General features: G+C 40.7%; 1 protein-coding gene across 17 annotated transcripts in view; it reads left to right on the top strand.

Moving 5' to 3' along the window:
* MICAL3 (microtubule associated monooxygenase, calponin and LIM domain containing 3) overlaps positions 1 to 22295 on the top strand; it is a 163651-nt gene that overhangs the window by 117073 nt on the left and 24283 nt on the right. For 11 of the 17 annotated variants that reach the window (XM_074584830.1, XM_074584895.1, XM_074584887.1 and 8 more), the window contains 9 exons: positions 4436 to 4680; positions 5796 to 5885; positions 8979 to 9116; positions 11305 to 11367; positions 14561 to 14665; positions 15298 to 15429; positions 15837 to 15928; positions 17545 to 19417; positions 20367 to 20461. In XM_074584830.1, coding sequence (XP_074440931.1) covers positions 4436 to 4680; positions 5796 to 5885; positions 8979 to 9116; positions 11305 to 11367; positions 14561 to 14665; positions 15298 to 15429; positions 15837 to 15928; positions 17545 to 19417; positions 20367 to 20461 — 2833 coding nt within the window. Of the gene's footprint in view, positions 1 to 4435; positions 4681 to 5795; positions 5886 to 8978; positions 9117 to 11304; positions 11368 to 14560; positions 14666 to 15297; positions 15430 to 15836; positions 15929 to 17544; positions 19418 to 20366; positions 20462 to 22209; positions 22258 to 22295 lie in introns of all 17 variants that reach the window. The other 6 variants (XM_074584904.1, XM_074584840.1, XM_074584923.1 and 3 more) reach the window with 4 other exon arrangements.

Here is a 22295-nt window from a genome sequence, read left to right as displayed (position 1 = left end):
TGTTCTGTGTATGTACACAGGTATTTTAGCTTGTAGTTTCTGTTCTTCTAAATAGCTTGCCGCCATTCTTAGAAGACACCTATAGTACCATAATACCATGAAATTCAGTCCTAAGTTGGAGGGGATTTAAATTTTTTTTTAATTGTATCAAAGACAAATGAGTCTTTTGAGCAAACAGAACATGGATTCAAACGGGAGGGGGGTACAAAGTTAACTTCTTCTGTATGTTTGCATTACAATTCAAAAATGCTTTTGGTTTAAAGAGTCAAGCTTGACACACGTGTAATCCTGACTGAATGATGATGCAATGCCTGAGAGATATTAATTTGAAGCAATAGTTATGGCTGTTGAAAAACATATTGTACCTTCACAAATTTCTCCACAAAATTATGTATAAGCACACCATGATCGAAATATATGCAGGTAGAGCTACTGGAAACAGTTGTTGCAAGAATCATTGAGTGAAAATGCTTAATGAAGAATGCCTGTGAACTAATCACACGCTTTTTGCAGAGTCTCAATCTCTTGATAGGTTTCTAATCACCTACCTTTCTTTGTAGCAATAACAACCCTTACCTTTTCAGTTCTCAGTCTGTCCAGTAGTCGTCTTGAAATAAACTCCAAAAATGCTGTAACTGGTTTCCTGAGACTTAGATCCTACAAACATACGCGATGTACGCATTACCGACAGGCATAGGGCTGTATGAGAAATTCCTTACTACATTCTAAATTGAATTGGATTGGTGTGGTGAAGAATGCAGGAACAAGAGTGTTCATTAAAATGTTTACAGGATTAATGTAATCCGACATTTATTTATCTCATAAGTTTGAAGATGCAGCATCTGGAAAGGAGTAGCTTTTAGTAGCCTGAACTCAGACTTGATAGTGTGTGTGTACATGTGATCTCGTGAAGGTGTGGCTTCAGCTAAGTGTCTGGCAATTCCTAATATCTTGTACACGTGTTTTCTCTGAAACCTAAATAATACTTTTTGATTAATTTCTTAAGATATTCATTTCTTTAGAAGATACTATTTTGACATTTTACATAATTGAGATCTTACCTAGTGGTCTGGTTAAATAATCTCAGTACTATTTGTGGGAGATGTAAACTCTATTTGCTGCACTCATCCTTCCTTTAGCTCACTGCTCAGGAATTATATCAACTGTGACAATGTGGGCATTAATGATACTGAGGGCTTTTTAGTCCTTTATATTTCTAGCTTTTAAACATAATTTACTGGTATGGAGTAGTATTATTATTGGTCTTGATTTCAGTAAATCAGGACACAGTAAGGCCACTCAGTAAATGGCAGAAGACTTCCAAAGGAGGAGAAAAGTTAGTTAAAAAAAGTGGAGTTTTGACATTTGGTTATCGAGTTCGATTTCCTCTCAGAGGGTGCTACATTTAGCTCCCTTTGTCCCTTCTATTAACCTGTGTTATACTCACTATTTCTCTCTGTAATAGGTGGAATTGTATAATTTTGCATGTGAAAAGTGGTGTTTAGTGGACAACTCACACTCTATCATAGAGGGGTAAGAGAAAATATACCAAGTTCCCTGTCAGTTTGACCTGGAAAAATTTCTGTCCTGAATTCAAATACGGCAAGTAATTTATTCAGAGCATTGGTAAGGCTGTGTGGGCCAAACACCAGCAAGAGAATTTTCTAGATGATGTAGCTACCAGGTATCCTCTGTTCAGCTCTAGCCACTCCATGGTATCTCACAGAAAGCCCTTCCAAAAAAGAAAGGGAAAAAGTCTGACCACTTTTTCAGCAACAAAAGAAAAAGTTTGACTCCTGCAACAAGCCAACCAAGGCCCTGATTTGATCATCTTCACTGTCTTGGTGCAGCGCCACAGGGTTAGGAGCAGGTGGAGGAGATGGGGAACTTTTTGTTCCTTTCGTGTCTTACAGAGCAATGGATTGGGCTTCAAGGTTCAGTGAGGTGTTAACTCTAAATCAAGCAGAGACCACGCACTTTGCTGCCCAGCTTCCCATCACGCACACACATAGGAGCATGCACACTGCAGAGAAAATGTGCAGCAAACAGAATTGAAAGTATATTTTTTTCAAAAGAGAGTTAATCCTGTTTAAGTTTCAACAAGAAAAAAGTCATTTAAGCAACCAAACCCTGACCAGACAGCTTTTGAGGAGCAGAAAACCCTTTAGATGCCTTATTCATCTCTCTTAACTTGCAGTAACTCCCAGTACGTCATCTGCAGTTTTGGTACAATACCCCGTGGCCTTTTGAAGGAGTGTCATAGGACAGCTTGTACTGTATGACTTTGTATGGCAAGGGAAGAGAAGAGCTTCGTTTCCACAGTTCAGGTTTGGGTTCCTCTCCTCAGCACTAAATCTGCGTAGGTGCACCTTTTTAATGAAATATTCAGCTACTTATACAAATTCTATAAAGCAACTTATTTTGGTCTTTGATCTCTGCTTTATAGAAAAATAAAAGTTTCAGCTGTGGAATTAATTCCTGTGGCACAGGGTTGCCATGCTGAAAGGAATGCCCGCTGTACCAGACCATCTCACTGCCGTCTTTCAGCTTCTCATTTCTCAGTGTTCAAAGGTCAAACAAAAAGCAAGTTATAAATAAAAGCCAAAGAAGGTAAAGTGAGCTATGTGGTAAAGAATTTGTTGTCAATATTGCATGCGATAAGCCGGCTGGTTGAAGAGGAGCAGCTTGTCCCATTCAGCAATCATGGCAACAGTTTGAGCAGCAATAAACCTTATTGACAGCGTACGAAAAACCCAGCATGCAGCACCTGTCAGGTTTATTTCCATACCAAAGGGTGGGAAAGTTAATCAGGGAGGATGGGAACGTCACTTTTTTGTCTCTGTGACAATATCTGCGTAAAGCCTTTGGAATATGCTTTGGTCTCTGTGTCTGTGGCATGCACCAAGTCTGTGGCATGCAACAGTGTTTGTATTCAGTATTTAGCATGTGAAAACCAGGCAACCTGGTAAAAATAAGTATGCTGTGAAAAAGTGGGTTGTAATTTGAGCAAAATAATGTTATATATATGCAGAACAGTGAAGAGAATTTAAGAGCCTATGGACAGAAGTACATGACAGTCAAAGGATGAGAAAAGTGTTACTTTTCTTATTAGCTTTGCTATTAAAAATAGTCTCTCAGACAAGTAAATGAATAAAATCATGTAAATATGATATGTTCGTGTAGTATTGGACTAATTTGAAGTTCTGCACCTGAATATGCTTATCTGCAATATAAGAGAAAAGAGTGCTGCCATATATAACTTTTTTTTTTGAACTGTCAGTTTGTCACACACTGTAATAACACCTGTGACTGGGAAACAGAATTGCAACAACTGTGCAAGTTATATTTTATAGACCTACATGAAATGTAAACTGCATTATTTTCAACTTGTCGGTTTTCCCTCTTGTTGTCTATATGGAATGGGTTCTGCCAAAGGCTGTTAACTACAGTGATAGCTGTCATAAGGAAGCATCAAAAGTAGAATTCTGTTCTCAGATGATTCTTCAAAGGAAGAAGACCTTTTCACCCTGCAGATATGTTCTCTGAATGTGCTGTAGTTCACATTCATTTTCCAGTGACAAATGCAACCATCTTGCTCCCCAGTACCTCTAGGTAGTCCAGCGTGTAGATTAAATATCATTATATAGGCAGTTACGTTTCTTTCCCCTGCTGCTTAAACTGAGGAACTGTTAGAATTAAACAGAGATGTCTACTAAAAAGCACTACTGATTTACTGGTTTGCATGTTTTAGACTTTGCTGTGAGAATAATAAGCTCTTTATTGTAATTATCCTTGCACTGCTTCCTACTGTTTCTTGCCACTATGTGCACTGTGTACTTAATTGGATACACATTATAGTTCTGTCTGGGATATAGAAAAGTGAGGAATTCTCTATTTTTTTTTTTTCCTCCAGCTCTCCTTAGCTCACATGCTGTATCCTTTGTCCTGATAGTTATGTTGTGTGTTCTTTCCACTCCCAAAGCCTCCTGTGGTTCACCCCAGCAAGTGCCAAAAACATCTTAGCTATCCAAAATGCCAGTAGTAGCTGCCATTATTGAAAGGCGTGACCTTCTACATTCTGACACTGCTAAGAACTCTTGCACTGGTTTATCCAAAGCAATGTGATACGAAGAAAGTAGTTTCTTCTCTGTTCAGCTGTCACAAACTGTAACAATTAGTGCTGCACAAATATTTGGACTTGGCTTCACAGGCACTTTGCTGCATCACCTTCTTTAAAAGAAGCAGGGCAAGGACCATACTGAGCCCACACATGATGCTGTCACTAAAATGCCTATGAAATATTGAAAGCAGAAAATGAGTATTATGGTTTCCATCGTATGTTTTGTGTGTATTGAAACAACTTGTCAGTGATCTAAGACTGAACTAGGAAGCATTAACTAGTTGTTTCTTTATGTTTTTTTCTAAACCCTTACAGTAGTTCAGAGTCAGAGATGGAGGAGGAAGATGAGGAGGAAGAAGACGAACTACTGCTGCCTCAGCAACCTCCTTCAGACTTGGGTGGTGTGCCATGGAAAGAGGCTGTGCGTATCCATGCCCTCCTGAAGGGAAAGAGTGAAGAAGAGATTGAGGCTGAGGAAAATCATGAGATTGAGGACAAAGAAGATGAGGAGGAGGAGGAAGAGGAAGATGAAGAGGAGGAAGATGAGGAGTCGAGCGAAGGTTAGACAGATTAATTTGTCCTTCCTTTCTGCTAGACAGCAGGGAAAACTGAGTTGAGTATTTGCTATGCGAATGAGAAAGATTTGCCTTGGAAAACTTTTCTTCTTTCATTTCTTTATTGCTTTGATTTTTGAGGGAGTCGAGGAAAGCTTTAGGTAAATCATCCTGGATACAGAAGATCTTTGCCCACAGGGCAGTTACAGCAATAGTACCAACACAATATGCTTCCCATACACCATGCCAACGTGTGCAATTCACAGCTTTGTGACTCTGTATTGCTTTATTGTTGTTTTTTATTATTATTGGGAATTGGGTTTGAATGTGCCCTTTGTTCTTTGTCAGCAAGAGCTGGAAGCATTGTGAAGGCAGTGTTTTCAGTTTTGCAGAGTGCCTCACTCAGGGGTAGTGCCCTGTGACTGTCATCAGGGCATCCCAGAAGAAGCTGCTTGTAGTTCTTCTTAGTTAAAAGATGGTCTTGAGAAATCAGGGAGTTCAGATGGTTCCCATTTTAGCTCTGAGGGATTTCTTTGGAAAATCTTAGGGAAAGACTCCTTCCCCTGTGTTTGTCTCAGTCATCAAAATGCAAAGTTTGTGCTAAGAATAGATATATTTCCAGTGTTTCACCACCATGCCAGATTTCTTGCTGATCTTGTCTTTGTCTTTGTACTCACATTTCCTTTTTGTGAAGACTAGTAGACTCCAAAGAGCTTCTTTGTAAAGGTCTTTGGCTGCCTAATGCAAGCAATGGTCCAGCTTTTTGAGTCTTGGTGGCAGTTTTGTTGATGAGCTCAGCAGGCTGCTTGGCTACTTTTTCAATGTAGGAGCTGTATCTCCGTAACTGAAATCTGTGGAAGTCAAGACTGCTTTTAAAGTATGGTAACATGCATGTTGTGTGTTTAGTCTGCTAAACCATGGTGTTCTTGGACGGACATTGTTTCATTCAAGCAGTTTTCCTGTTGGACACTTTGAATACAGCAGGAGTATGTGGAGTTGCTGGACTTCCAGACAGTCTCTCTTTCTGATTCTGTCCTTTCTCTCTTTCTCTCTCTTCATCGCTTGTGTGTGTACACGCGTGTCTGGTGTTATATATGGATGTGTGGTTCCCTCTGCTGTAGAGGGGGAGTATTGCCCTTGGGAGAGCGAGCTGCAGCAAGGTCTCTGGCTTCAACGTCTCTCAAATGAAGAGGACACGGGTACATTTAAAGGTACCCATATACCATCTCCACTACCATTTCCCCGAAGGAGGGGGGAATATTTTAAAGAGCAGGTCCCACATGAGAAGTTTCTGTGTTTTATTTAATTGCTTTACCAGCTCTCTAAAAACTTATTCAGTAGCTGGTGTTATCTTCATCTCCTGGTCCCAGTGCCATGTATCAGGTCTGACATTGCCACTGGTTTTAGGAAAAAGATAAAGCTGCCAAGTACCTCAGGATATCTAGAAAACCTGGACAATTTGCTACAGTAATGTGCATGAACAGTGACCCCTATGTATTTAGGAGTTTCAGATTTGTTCCATACACAGACTAATTGCACCTGTGCAATATGTCAGGCACGTGGGACACATGAGAAGTACTGTCTTTAGATTGCCCATGTCAACAAGCTTACATTTTCTTTGTCGTTGTCCTTTGTGAGTGTGTGTCTGTGGGGAGAGTCTGTGGGGGAAGCTAATCAAGCTGCAGTGATCCCTCAAGATTTTTCAAACATTCATACGATGGGCATAAAGTTAGTCTGACATTCCAATCTAATTGATTGTGTTATTTTCCATGGTACATTGTCATGTGGGTCTTTTAATCCCTTATTCCCTCAATGTGGTTCATTAGAGCCAGAACACATAAGAGGAAAATCCGAGTGCCTTCCTGCAGGTAAGAGGGCATATGCAGTTGTCAAACTGCATATTTTGCAGCTTATGGTTGTAACAACTGTAGCTTAGCTTCTGACCCTTTTTTTTTTAAAAAAAAAAAAAAAAAAAAAAAGAGGTATTACAATTTTTTCCAACTTAACTTTTCTGATGGTAAGAATGAGAAGTATTAGTAAGATGACGAAGAGCATAACTGAAGAAGTTCCCCTTATTGCAGTTGCTAGTGTGCTTTAGACCTGACTCCTAAAGAGTTGATTTGTGGGTGGCTTCTCATTCCATTAAAGTTAAACATTGAGACTGCCCTCTGCTTGTAAAATGCTGGTAGGTGCTACCGTGGAACTAGAGGGGAAAGCTACCTTTCCAAATGTAAGTGCAATTAATGTCCAGCTTCCTGCAAAGCTCAGCAGGCAGCCTTGAGGGAAGGCTACACCAGGTGTTGTTTGAAATTCTCAAGCATTTAGACCTCAAGGAAAAGTGAGGTTTGCCTGTTAGCTAAGCAGCAGTCCTTCATAGTGGGCTGTGCTGCTATTTATTTACTGAAGGTGAGAAGGAACCATGTCCTAATCAGGACAGGCCTCTGTCTAGAGACTTGTGGAGTAACTGAAGGTGTGTACGTTACACTGGTCTAAATCCCAGAGAAATCCATTTTAAAACATGCAGAACACGTGGGACCTGCTCTTTCTGAGCCTTGCTGAGTGACTATATACTTCTCAGCCATTGCTGGCAAACCTAAACCTTTTAACACAAAATTTTGTGTGGCAATGCAAACGCTAACTCTACTCATCTTGGGGCCTGCATGCGAGTGCTTTGGTATGGAGTGAGAAAAGCTCAGGTTCCTGTCCCTGCAGGATGTCCAGGAGCTCTGGCAGACCATGCGGTTGTGCCAATTGATACGAAAACTCTCTGATGAAGCAACAGAGACATAAAACTGATAAATACTTGGCTAAATTGTGAATCCTGCTCTGCATTTGAGTTTGTGTGCCTGATCCCTATTCTCCTTTAATAACCAGCTGGTGATGTTGTCCTTCCTGCAGTTCCTTCTGCCTGTTTCTTCTGCAGTTTTAGTGCCAAATGTCACACACAGTCAATCCTGAAACAGAAGTCCCAAACGCTTTGTCATGTCTGGGGAAAACATGGCCGGGAGAGAGGAACTTGATTAAAACAAGAGAGCAGGAAATCACAAGTGCAGCCTCTATATGCTGCTAATGCTTCTTATTTCCTTCAAACACTAGTCCACCACACGAAAATCTAATTGCTTTGAGGTTCTAAACTGCTGAAACGGTGTTTTGCCCTACTCAGTAGTAATCCAGCTGTGGAGAAAATTGACTTCCTACAAAGTAAGTGGGCATTTTACTTTCCAGGATGAGTCATTTGCTTTCGAAGACCACTCCTGCAGATGCTGAACATCTGTCCCTGTAGAATGAATTATTTTATTATGGGTAAATAAAACCTGAGCTATAATCCCACAGCAGATAGCAATAGAGGACAGGGTCTATGAATATAATACTCACTTCAGAGTAGATGGTCCCAAGGTGCGTATTCTGCATCAGTTAAGCAAGCTGCTTATCAGTTGCTTTAGGTGCCCATTATTCCCTTTGAAACTCCATAAGTAGCTGAGCTTTGTGTAGGCAGGTAATTGAGGAGTAATGGAATTTCTTTTAAACAAATTCATTTGTGCAACAGGAAGTCCCTTGTGGAGAGCTGGGGAGCTGTTAAGTCATAATGAAAATACTGTTATTCTTCAGAAAAAAAATTCTACCCTTCAAACGAGTCAGTAAAAAGAGCAGGATTAAACAAAGTACTGTTTTAAGTGCTAAAGTAAGTGTGCACCCATGTGTGCATACACACCTATACACACACATTTGAAACTCTTGAGATACATCATGTAATTTAATTCACAAAGAAATATGCACCCAGCATAGAAAGGAGTACTTAACCCAGTAGTAGGGAATGAAAGACCTTTTGTTTTGGTGCATCAAACTACAATGTAGATTGTCCCTTGCCTTTAACAGCAAGACGTCTTTGGCAATAATCATAATGAGTAGGCTGAAGGAGCTGGAAATTTCTGCTAAATTGGTATTTACATACCACATACTGTTGGACACCCAGAGAATGTCTTTCATTTCAGTGAAGCTGCTTGCAATAGAGGTAATCTACAATGAAGTTTTTAATAGCATTTTTTTGCCTTTGGAATGGCATTATTCAGCTTTGATGGGGAGTATGAGGAGCGCTGTATTGGTGTACGCGTGCACACACTATGCTGAGCTTTTTCTATCTGTCTCCCAAACTGATCTTAGCCAGTAATATATTCTTTTCTTCTTTTCCTATTTCCTTCCCTATGATGTGTTACCTTTCCTTTCCACTGTTCTCCCATCTTTTCCTCCCTGTCCTTCATACCACCCTGCCTACAACCTGGTACACCATGCCCTTCTCCTGCTAGCTGGAAACCTTAGACTGCAGCAGATTGTAAATCCCGTGGATCCTCTGGAGATCCTGGCAGATGTGCACTGGACACACATCCGTGAAAAAGAGGAGGAGGAAAAAATGGTCCCAACCTCAAAGTCCTCCACCTCCAGAGGTAATCTTTCCCCAGCCCCACAGCGTCAATTCCTAGATCACGGTTACAGCTGTTTAACTCTGTTGCTTCTGCGCCTTCAAGAGCTATGCATTTCAGCAGGGGCAGCAGTGATTGATTGAACGGAACTACTTTCAAATTACACTGAAATTCACTTGGTTAAACATTTTGCTTCTCAGGTCAGTGTCTACTTAAAATGACTGCTTTCTCAGCTCCATGGTGGCGTGCCTTCTGACCCATTTGTCGTGTCTGCTTTGATTCCATAGCATTACACACATCTTCATTAAACACGTGATTTGATAGTGCTGGCAATCGGCCCTCAGTAACTGAGTTTAGGGGCAGTAGTGGAAGCTATAATGTGCTTTTTGTTTCAGTGAGGACTCTATGCCTCTTTAGGGAAAGCTGAAGGGCTATGTTGTGTAGCTACTACAGAAAAGATGGAACATGGTTGGCTTCCGTGTAGAGTATGATTCTCTGCTGGTGCTTTTCAAAGTGTGTAACTGCATCTGCAGCAGGGAATAATGGAGTTCAGAGGGCTTGCAAATCTGACCAGTGGTGGTTTTGACTACCTGTATTTAAGATTTGACAGTATATCTATTTTGTTGAAGTGAGGTGTAATCTTTTTGTGTTGCCAGTTACTTAAAGGAAAACTTTGGGGGGAAAATGCCGACAGTCTAGCTCTCTTGTAAGCACCTTCCAGCAGTCCCTGTTGACCTTATTCTAAACTATATTGTAATGTGTCTTAAGGTAAGTATGTTATAGGTGCTTTACCTATGCAGAAGCCTATGCTTAATAAAAGTTAACAATGTAGTTGATGGGTGGTGGTCTTCTGTAGCCATTGTGCCAGAATTGTAGAGGGAGTAAGTATGGTGTGGGAAGGGATGTCTTTTACAGGAAATGTGAGATTAAGTTAATGACTGATCTGTATTAAAAAAGCCTAAGGCTTTACCTCATGTTGCCTGATCATATTCCATTCCAGATAATTATCTTTTCCTCATAGTTCTGGATGTTAGGGTTTTTTTAAACCCTGGTCCAACTTGATATGCAGTTCCAGATCAGTTTGGCTGATTGCAGTTTGTAGAAAGCACTGGGATTTTCTGGTGTGAAATCTGCTCTCTACAAGTAAGAGATGGGTATTTCCTTCCTACTGCAACCACAGAAATAGGTTGTGTTCAACTGTCTGTAACATTCAGTATTGCTAGAGTAGTTGCTTAACGTTAAAGAAATCTAAGTAAAAAATATTAAGTTTCTTAAATTTACTACAATTAAGGTTACTTCTGCTTGAGGCTCTGTGGCGCTACAGGTTCAGAGTCTTTCTTGTAATTTGTGTTTTATAATTCCTACTTTTCCATAGCGTGTTGGTTACAGCTGTCAGCAAAAGAAAGGAAAACTTGTGTTGATCCTTCCAAATTGATTTTGTGGTCTTTCCAGCTTCCTTTGGGAAGCAAGGCAATATTTCTTTCCCTTCCCTTCCCCTAAATCTGGGCCAAACTAGGACAATCCTGGTCAATAGATTAGCTGCTTCAATTACTTTGTCATACAGGACAGGTATGTGCAAGCTTATCAGCAGGTTTTGGGGTGTTTTTAAAGGCCTGTTGCTAATAACTACCTGTGGATACACCATAAGTTGAAAATTTGAGTTCAGTAGACAAATTTGTTCTGGCTGAGCTGTATTCTGTGATACAAGGTGTTTGGAGAGCCCATTTGAGTATCACTGGTGGTGCGGGTTGATCTGAAAGCCTGGGGTGGCGTGACAGTACAGAGAAGCCCTTCTCATCCTGCATCGGGCACTCTTCTTCGTCTGCTGGCATTTGCACCCAGGCAGCGCAGGTTCTGAGGTACCTGTTATGATCCCCTCTCTCTTGTTGCTCAGCTCTTTCATCTGTGAGTTTCCTTCCTCTGCAGAGTTTCAAGTAGAGCACAGCAGCAGCAACTTGCTGGTCAGATGCAGTGTTTTTCTCAGTGCTGTCCGTATTTCCTCTAACATTACAGATCCTAAAGGAAGATTAGCTCCCTCCCATTTGTATGTTACCTTGATTTAAATCCCAAGCCTGGAATTGGTTGTTTAACATCTCATAGGTGTTATTCCTGTATTTGCTACTGAAGAATTTCCCTTTGTCACTCTTCTGTTTTAGACGCTTACCAATGGTCTAATGTTGATTTCTTACAATTTATTGTTTTTTAAATTCAGCATCCGACCTTCCCTCCGTACGCCATGAGGCGGTACAGGCGTGGCTGGAGACGGTCCCTGGAGGTAGTTTGGTGATGTTCTATGTATTCCAATGCACAATAACCCTGCCCGTCTCTTTTCCATGCCTTCAGCAGCTGAGCTGGTACTTTAACCCTGGAACTTACAGCCCTGTCGCTACTGCATGACTGGACGTGGAGGGAGGGAGGGAGGGAGGAAGGGGGAGTGTGCATGCATGCCTTGCTCAGACAGTCCATTCTTGCATGAACTTGACATTTGTTGTAACCCTTCCAAAGGCAGGCCAAACAGAGAGGTTATCTTGGGTGTAATAAAGTAGGAGGAGGAATCTAGTTGAGTGCTTTGATTTGCTTTGTAAACTGAAGACTGGAGCAGTTATTCTTCCCCTAGCTCCTTGACTAAAAGAACATGGGGCTTTCTTGCAGTTGAAAGATTAAGTGACAGAGAGTGCTTAAAACAATTGCTGTTGTCTGTAGCAACTGCAAACTCGAGTTATCTGGTGAAGAAAACAAAAAAGAAGAATAAGGTTGAAGCTGGGATCTTTAGCAATAGTGATGGCTGTTGTGTCTCCTTTGACTTGGGGTTCATGTTATTTAGGAAAGCTGCAGGAATGTTGAAGGATGGTAGAGCTCAGCTGCTTTTTTTATGTGGTCCTCTAAGCTCTATTACAAAACCGATGAGCATGAAGATTCTCGGATTAGACTAAGGGAGTAAATTTGTGCAAAACAGTGAAGGTATCTAGATCAATGGAACAGGAGTAGTTTGTGGCTAGGTGACTGATCTACAGCTAAGTTGCTTTGGCATATCAGAATATTCAGCTTGCCTGTAAAACTTTGCTTCTGCTGCTGCTTTGGCAAGGCAGCAGTGTTTACAAGACGTCTGCACACGATGCAGTCTGCTCACAGCTGCTAGCTGATACAAACCAAGTGCTGATCCCAGTTTCTGGCTGCCATAGTGTGTAGCTTCTGAGTTATTGTGTGACAGCTTTTGGCCTCTTGCTCCTTATCCTAACTGCGTATACGTATATGCCCAGTATATGTATAATATAACCAGCCACCTGCAAGCTCTCCATGTCCGTCAAAATGGGATCCACCCTTGCACCAAGTTGTTACTTATCTATGCATCTGTAATCTTCTATTGAGTTTTGTCTACCAACCTATTTAAGAGTTGATTTTCTCTTCTCTCTACAACGGTCCCTATGCACATCATGTCAGCTCATGGTTTCTGGATCTGAAGACACACATACATAGTGGTGTCAGATTTTCCTAACATCAGAGTTATGTTTTTGCAAGTTTTGATTAAGATTACTCACATTTACTGCTACCATAAAATCATCCCATGACATTATTATTTCGAAAATAACATAAGCTACTGCATACCTAAGCTACAATCGGACTGGGGCACAGTTTGGTTTTGTTCAGTAGATTTGTAAATGCCTCTGTGGGCAGTCCAGCCTTTGCTATATGACTCAGTCTCCTACGCTCAACGTCTGTAAGATTCTGGATTTTATAAGCCTCTGATGTAAAGGAATAGGCCAGTGATTTATCATACCTAAGTGTAACTGCCTGTTTACAGTAGTTGACAGAAAATAAACTAGCCCAAATATTTGTCTGTCTTAATACTACAGAGAGGAGAAGCGTGGAAAAAGAGAAATTGTCAGGTTGAAGGAGGAAGGCAAACCACCCACTGAAGCAAAAACCTCTATAAGAGAAAGAGGAGAGGCTGCAAGACCTGAGTTTTAGGGAGAATTGGTTTGTTTTCAAGATTGTCTTAATTAGTAATGCTAGCATATAAATGGTTCCAAAATCCACATTGTCACGAGTAAATAAAAAGGATCAGGGCCTACTCTCTGACTCTGAAGAAAGCTGACACGGCATGATTTGCTCCCATATGGCTAAACTTTTTTGCCATTCAGAATCAGAGGGTTGCATCCGGAGTGCTGATTGCAAACAGCCTCCAGCCCTAGCATGGGAACTAGCTGCTGGGAGTCATGCCAGGAGCCCTCCTAAAGATGACAGTATGACACTATGCATTCACTGTATGACTTGCACCGCTTAGTTTACTGGTATAGATGCAACCAAGAAGGTTATAAATATATCTGTTATCATCATTATAGGACCATATCCTATGTGCATAACTAGCAAACGTTATGCATAATAATACATGCTGACTGTGTACACATTTGCAATAGGATATACAACAGAGTTAAACGTCTGCATGTTGTTGAACATGAATTGATGCTAACTTGCTGCGCAAATCTAAAAAACATAGTTGACTGACTCTAGGAAAAAACTTGGAAGTGCTCGATTCCTTTTTTTAATATTTAAATTATGTTTTATAAAATGCGTAACAAAAAAAAATAAGCAAATCATCCATAGCACCAGAGATGGGACAAGGTGTGATAAGGTTTAGGTTTTTTTAAAAAGTGTCATTTAATAAAGAAATTTAGACCCTACAGTTTGGTCTTGTCTCTCCTCCTGTAATTACATCCGGTAACAAGTAGTAATGTCAAATGCCCTTTTCAGAGTTATCAATTCAAGAATCTTTTCTTTATTTTGACCCAGCAAGTCAAATTATGATAGGTAACAGAAAATAAAGTTTTGAATATATCATTTTACTTAGTTAAAAATATCTCAATTAATTTGTGTCCTAGTTACTTGTACAGCATATCAAGTCTCCTAGACCCTTTTACCAAAGACTGCTGTAGTCAGAGTTAAACAGTTCCCAGATGTAATAATGATCAATCCTAGAGCTAGACTCTGTCTCTGATATACACCCTTAAAAGCCTGTTTCAATTTCCAGGTGAACAGTTGTGGTACATTCGGATATTCCAGTTTTCACCTAATACACATATGGTATAAAGTGGTGGTATCTGTTCTGGTGTGGTAAAGAAAAAAAATAATCTTTCTGGAAGAACAGTAAACTTTTTTTCTGGTTTAATGTCCTCCCAGTCCCCTTCTTGTTTAATTTTTCACAAGGCCTGTTGCTCAGAAGCAGCCCTGGCTGCTTTCACTGCAAATGCCTTGAAGACACCCCAAGAGCAGGCATTCCTTGATTTGTTGGAGTCTGCAAGTATCATTTCACCATAGATGTCTTTCCAGGTGGCACATTTCAGTATTTCTTTTTTTGGCAACAATTAATAAATATCTCAGCTATAAACTGTTGATAAAGTTCAATGTAGAACCTTTTCACTGTATAGTTCTGTTTTTTTCTTTTTTCTCAATATTTGGATATATTCTAGCTCCATGTGAGGATAATGATGTGGAGGACGAGCTGGGCACGGAGCCGGCAGACACTGAAGGACAGGCAGGTGAAGAAGGAGACACGGGTGCAGAGCTGGATGACGGTAGGGTTCCACTGTGCATCATCTAAGCCTGTTAGGTGAACAGAATTGTGTAGAACAGAAAATACTTTGTATGACAGTACGTAAGCCTGATCTTATTTTTAGTGATGTAGGAGTTTATTTCAAATAGTCAAGAGGGAGCCAGGAGCGAAGGGACAAAAAGAAAGAGATGAACCTCAACGCCATGGGTTGTAGAATAAATTTCTCATGTCCTGTCACCATCTACTAACTAGAGGGCTTGGTCTTCTGTCCGTATTCAGTACTAATCCTGCTTAATAACAGAAACAGAAGTAATTTTGTGAAAAGTCCACAATATTATGCTAAAAATCTTCCCTTGCTAGTGTAAAATGAACGACATATGCAAGAAAACATTGCAAAATTTCCGGAAAAATGCAAAGGTATGACTTCAATTACTGATACAGTTATTTGTACTAATAGTCCATAATTTACTGCTTAAATTACTCTAGCACACACACAGAAAGGGTGAAACATTTAGGTTTTCAGGTTATGAAAGTGATTAGCACCATGTGAATAGAACGAAAGGATTATATAAGGTTTTAAAATAATAAACACGTGTCCTGATGGACTTGTATCCAAGACTTCTTCGTTTTTTCTCCTGCCCCATCCGTTATCAGATGACATCCCATCTGATGCAGAAGCGGAGTTCCGCTTACATCAAGGTAGCATAGAAGAGCCAGAACTACAAGTCTCTGAAGATGAAGAAGATGAAGAAGGAGCAGAAGGTGCTTCTTGCAGTGTGACAAAAGGTAATAGCTTTCCCATCAGTGTTTCGATGATTGTAATTGCATTTGAGATAGTCTATACATTTATTAAATTTAAGAGAAGACAGTCTTTTGGATTTGAACCATCTCACTACTCTCAGTGGCAAGCAAGCTATGTGCTTGCATTAACATTTTGAGAAGAATGTTCTGAATCCATTAATTACAGCTTCCTAAAGTGTAAGAGCCCATCTAACTGCTTTTACTTGTAGAAGTTTTTACATTAAAAAGCTTGTACCATTTGGACATTTAAAAATTTTTGACTAGGTTCCAGATGTCCGATCTAGAATTTGTAAGAAGCTGAGAAATTTGTCATTACTTGCTGTGTGTAACATTAAGAAAAAAAGAATGTTAGCAGTCACATGTATTTTTGGAAATATTTTTGCTTTCCCTAGATCCATGCAAGCCATCCATCCCTATCCAGTCATCTAGTGACAGTGTTCTTCCTCTGTCTCCAGTTGATAGTCCCAGAGCAAAACAAGCAGAGGTAAGGAAGGGAATCTTGGAACTTTCTGCATACTACGTGTTGTTCAATAGAACAGTTTGTTGGAAAAACTGAAGAGGACTGACAGCAGTGGGCTTTCCTCCTTTCCTGTCTCTATAATTTATGTTGATCTTGAAATCTGATTTCATTTAGACTTGAAATAATATACTATTTTTCTTTCCTATCTTCAGAGTGTAGTGGCTCTGTCACAGTCACACAAGTTCCCATCACAAAGCCCGAAAAGGAATTACATAGGATATTTTAATTTCATTGTGCAGTTAACAAGAGATATATGTATAATGCATGAGAGGAGCCATAAAGTGTTTCCTGTTTATCCTGATTTGGCTATCTTTTTTCTGTACCAAAATCAGATTCTGTACAGTTGCAATTCAAAACTATATTTGTATTACTTAGTAGTAAGCAAAGCTGTGCTTATTTATTCCAGAGTAACAACATAGTTCAGCTTAAAGATGTGAGACATAGCAATGATGTACTGTCATGTTGTCAGCCCTGGAGTCAGCATACAAGCATACTGTGGTGTTTCCAGCTACCTATGTGTACGAGCAGGAAGTACATGACCCTTAAAATGTTCAATTCAATTTTTTCCCTCCTAAGTGCTTGTTTTTAAGGAATTACTAAAAGATTAGACTTTATCCTAGAGAGTTTCATCATCAACTAGTTTACTTTTACAGTGGACACATTATGGGATGAGACTGGTTTGCCAACAGCAATTGCTGACAACATCCACTTTCTATTAAAATTGAGCGGTTTTTTTCAGGACCATTTAATGATTCTGGAAGACATTGTTTATATCAGGGCAGTGCCTAAATGCAGTACTGCAGACCTGGGTGTTTAATATATGTCATACAAGCACACGGATAGAGAGATTCATGCTCTCATGGTCATGTGTCAGTTAAACCAAACTGTCTGCATTCAAAATAAAGACGGTGCAAAAGATGTCATCGGAAAGAATAATACCAGAATTCATTAAGAAGGGTCCACTGCCGAAGGGTTAAATTGTAAAACAACGAATTGTGCTACTCAGTAATATGGCAGTCTGGATGCAGGAGATGAAAAGCAACACTTCTCAGACCATTAAGGGGCAAAGGAATTGCAGCCTAATTTACTTTTAACAGAGAAAGCACCCCTTGCTTTAAGAAAACATGACAGTAGATGCTAGCCAGCAGAAAGTGCTATATTGATGAGAGCTGGAAAGACTTGCATCAGGTTTCTTTGAGATGAGGGACCACCACAATACACAGAGTTGGAGAGTTGAAGGGAAGGCAGGAAAAGATAAAAATGGCTTTCTGGGGTTTAGTTTAGTGTTTTCTCTTCCAAAATTTAAATTTGCCTTGTTATCATCTACAGAGGATGGTTTATACAATGTGACAGAAAAGTGAACCATACCTGAGGAGATATCCTAAGTGATGTTCCAGGCCTGTGAATAGGATGCCATGTGTGGGTTTTTTTCATATTTTGATACTTGGATGGTCTCCTTATTGCTGACTTTGTTAAATGCAAAAAAAAAAAAAAAAAAAAAAAAAAAAAAAAAAAAAAAAAAAGAAACGTATTCTGATATGCCCAGTGACTATTAAAATTTCCTTTTTCATTTTTTGTAGGATGCAAAAGATCCCCTGGCTGAAGTAATCCGTGCAATAAAATCTCCAGAGGGACGCTTTTTTCCTGAGCCTTTCATTCTTGAAGAAGGACCAAAGGATGAAATTCCCAAAGACAGGAAAGTTAAGAGCCCTTTGGTGCCACCATCTCCAGTGTTATCCCAGCCAGTTGCATCATCAGAAGCCATCGCACCTACATCACTAGCAGAGTCTCAGCCAGCAGGACCAACGTTGGCTTCATCCCCAACATCGGCTCAAATGCCTATCTGTTCCCAGCCTTTGCCTTCTGCTGAAACATCCATTCCATCCCCAGTGGAGCCTCCAGTATGTTTCCAACCTGTCCCAGCCTTAACGTCTACTCCTTTAGCTAAACTGGTCCTTAGGGGCCAGGATAGTGAGGTGGAAAAACTGGGGAGCCCTACTACTGCAGAAGAAGCCTTGAAACGGAGTAACCTTGTGGAAGAGTTTTGGATGAAGAGTGCTGAAATCCGGAGGAGCTTAGGACTCACCCCAGTAGACAGAAACAAACGCACAGAGACGAACTTTACTGTATCTGCCCTTGAGACAACTCCTCTGAAGACTTTTAATACCGAGAATATTTCAGGGGATGAAAGGCTCCAGCTTGTGAAACCACAGCCTGCCCCAAGAAGACAGGGACTGTCCAAGTTAGAAAACGAGCAGATTTCTCTGCTCACTCCAAAATCTCCATCAGAAAAAGAGCTAAGGAGTTCCAGTGAAGAAAGGAGAGATGTATCCAGCAGTTCTGGACTTGGCCTTCAGGAGAGCTCATCTAACATGAGAACTATGGCTAGCCAGAGCTTCAACACTTCTGACTCTACCATGCTTACTCCTCCATCAAGTCCTCCACCACCACCACCTCAGGATGAAGAACCAGCCACTTTGCGTAGAAAGAGACATCAAGCAGTCTGGCAGAATGAGGTTGAAGCTAGGTCTCCTCCAACACCAGCATCAACACCTCCTGCTCCCCCACGCCGTGAGCCGACCTCTGCTGCCAAAGAGTCAACCCAGGCCAAAAAAGATGACGTGCGAAAGTCTTTTGCAGAGAGTGTGGATGAGATTCCATTTGCTGATGATGTAGAGGACACATATGATGACAGGACAGAGGACTCAAGCCTTCATGAGAAGTTCTTTACACCTCCTACCAGTAGACCAAGGCCAGAGAAACCACTTCTTTTGCCCTTGGTCAAAGAAAATGGTGGTCCACCCTCAATGGAAGGAGGAGTTAACCAAAAGAAGAGAGTGTTGCCTGAAATTTCTGTGGAGGCCAAGGAGCTTGCTGAAGAAAGAATGAGAGCCAGAGAGAAGTCTGTCAAGAGCCAAGCACTACGTGATGCCATGGCTAAACAGTTGTGTAAGATGAAGGATATGGAGATGGCTGCAGCTGCTGCTGGGGCCACAAGGGCACGAAAGGCGTCTTCTATGCCGTTGAAGACCAAAGAGTTGTTTTATGACTCTCCAAAGCATCTGGCCTTGAAAATACCAGAGGGTTCCACACGAAAGCATGATGCTGCTAGTGAGAAGTTCTCCACTCCTGCTGCTGATGTGGCTGGACCTGAAGGGTCTGTCACCTCTTCAGAAGGCTCCAGTGGGAAGAGTAAGAAAAGAACTTCTATTTTCTCCCCTCGTAAGAACAAAAAGGAGAAGAAATCCAAAAATGACAGCAGGCTTTCCGATAAATCTAGTGGTGGGACAGAGGAAGCAACAAAGCCTAGGTCATTATGGAAGTCTGTTTTCTCTGGATATAAAAAAGACAAGAAGAAAAAGACTGATGACAAATCCTGCCCAAGTACTCCCTCAAGTAGTGCCACTGTGGATTCTGGCAAGCACAAAGCTTCTCCCCTGGTTACAGCTGCAGGTATAAAAAATACGTGCCTCTGCCTTATGTATTTTTCTTACAGATAGGTGTCCTTGAAAGTAGGTTTGGCTTACTTTGTCATTCAGCTGCTGTGTTGAATGACGCTGCTCCCCTGTGTCAAATGGACAGATTAAGATAAGTGCTAGTGGCTAGAATTGTATGTTTGCATATTGACAGAATTAGTTGATGTGCCACTGAAAAAAATGGATCCTTAAATAAAAGCTTCGCTACTCGCGATATGTACAAGGCGCATCTGTTTTCTGCCTTAGACTGATTTGAGAAATAAGCACTGTTTGTTGAAATCAGTTGTTTGTGACATTTCATCTCTATTTTAAGTCTGATCCTCATCTTTTCCTTGGGTGGTCTGTTCTCTTTCTTTCAACTTGGCTCCATGGATGAGGAAGACTGCAGAGATGCAGTTACTCCCGTGTTCTCAGTGATCTGGCAACTGTCTGCTGATCTATGAAGTGGGGATTCTGTGGCCTCATGTAAATCTCTCACATGCCGTCAGGTGCAGGTGGAGACATTTAATGGCAACTTGTGATACAGTAAATAAGATAGCCATAAATGTGATCGAAAGCAAACGTTACATTTCTCTAGCCTTGTATAAATAGCCAAAACAGTGCCAGCTGCTGTCATCCAAGTGCTCTGTGGTAAGAACACTGATACAGTACTACAGTACAAAGGGAGAATCATGACCATTATTTTTAACAGCATTTGCAGAAAGTCATGTGCTCTTAAAATGGAGCTTCTAACTAATGTTGATCAATTTGTGGAGCAGTGCTTCTCTGATCACTCTGTAATACCAGGTGAAGCAACGGAGACTGGCAGAAAAGGCCTAAGTATTTTTGAAACTCAATCAAACAACTTACCAACTGAGTTCTGAAATCTTTACAGGAAGATTAGTTACCATTTCTCTAACTTCCCCTTTTTATTCCCGGCTTCTCAGATTTGCAGCTCCGTCAACACCTGAGTTTCTCAGAGGACTCTGACCTCTCCAGTGACGATATTCTGGAACGCTCCTCCCAGAAATCTAAGCGAGAGGTAGGTAGATGGGAAATGCATTTTAGATCTAGCATCATGCAGGTCACAGTTGCAGAGAACCACATCAGAAGCTTGGATGATTAATTTTGTTGTTCTTGCTGTTTCTTCCATGGAACAGGCTTTCCTGTAAGTTGTCTGACTGTTCTGCCTAAAATGAGTTGGTTTCACTTGGTTTCACAATTGCAAGCTACTCCCCGCTGCTGTTACGTGGAAGATCCGTTGTCTCACTGTGACATTACTTTACAACAAAATATCAGTCAGAATAGTGAATTTTATCCCTATTGTGAGCATGCCAATGATCTACAGAAAACAGACATTAAATGTCAGAAGAGTTAAATTTCACTGTCTCTAATGATATTGCAAAAAGATAACAGTGAGATGGTTCTCACTTTTTGTAAGAGTCCGATTTTAGGATATTGTTTTACCAGCCTCTTTGATAGATTGAAGTGGTAGAATTCCAAGCAAACTGCAGGCAGGATTGTACTTTTGAATACATCAAGAACATAGTCAAGACAGATCATCAACTAAGAGGTAAGATACAGGCTGCAATTTTGCAACTCTTGCAGGTTTGCTTATTTTTCCTGGGAAAAGAGAATGTGTATGGTCTGAATTAGTACCTTCTCTTTTGGGAAAAAAGATGAGTCATCAGCTATTTCTTCCATTTTGACTCTGTTTTCTTTGAGGACTTCTTGGTAGTTGCTGAGTGTTTCCCTGTGTCTGTGTGCGTAGGTAACAACTGTGAAGCTGAAATACATAGTAGTGAGTCCCTATGAAATACCAGTATATAGGGGTTGGTCTTAGCCTGGTGTTCTTGTTCCAGTGTGTTCTGGTAGGTACTCTGCTGCTTCTGAGAGCTGTTTCTTGTTCCAGACCAACCTTCCCTAGCTAGCGCTATAATGTCACGTTGTAAGACATATCAACAGCTTTCTAGCCAAAATAGTTTCACTTTAAGTGGTGCTTTAAGGAAGTTATTGAGGAGGAAAGAGGAGAAATCAGTATGTCTCCATAAAAACCCAGAGAGAAAAAGTACATTTAGTTTATTTGCACATATTTCCATGTGGAAAATATATGGTGAGAGCCAAGTGCCAGAGTTAGTTGCTTTTAAACTATTTATTTCAATTTTAAGGTGGCACTATTAATGCAAAAGTAAGTGAAAAATGTAAGGAACCGCTCAATCATAGTAAGGGGGAAGAGTCCTTGAATTCCTGAGAGCTTTTAAGCTCTGCTAGATAGAGTTTGCAAGGTTTGGAGGAAAAAGTAAAGATTTCATTGACCCCACGGAACACTAAGGCCCTTTTGGTACTGAAGAATGAAAAATGTATTCCCCCTGTCCCTTCCTGGTGGCGCCTGGTTCACATGTTAACCTTAGGAAGAAGACAGCATCTGAGAGGGTGTGTCACAGACACAGTGGTCTCAAACCTGTCATCCAGTGTGCACAAATCAGTCTCAAATGGCAGGATCTAATTGATACTTGGCTCACGGGGCAAAGGTATGGAAGTACGGCAAATTGAAGTGTAATAGGAAATGGTTTCTATGTGTATATATAGTGGAATGAATTAGAATAACTAATGAATTTAAGGCTGATGGAAGGAGTTGATGAAGTATGTAGGAATTTTCTGTATTTACTTACCTCTCTCTTAATCTCTCTCCCTAGTTGGTCTAGGTCTCTTCTAAGAGGAAGATTATTTTGGTTTTACTTTATTCCCTCTTTTCTCTCCCCCTTCCATTCCTCCTTGCATGCCCTCAAGGCGTTTCATGAGAAATTCTGCATTTTCCAAGAGATGCAGAAGAATGAGGTACCTGTGGCTAGCAGAGGACAGATATGCAATACAGG

This window comes from Larus michahellis, chromosome 1 (assembly GCF_964199755.1).
Source record: "Larus michahellis chromosome 1, bLarMic1.1, whole genome shotgun sequence".
In the NCBI taxonomy this organism is placed as follows: Eukaryota; Metazoa; Chordata; class Aves; order Charadriiformes; family Laridae; genus Larus; species Larus michahellis.
The sequence above is the reverse complement of the archived record's forward strand: the minus strand, read 5'-3'. Positions and strand labels throughout refer to the sequence as shown.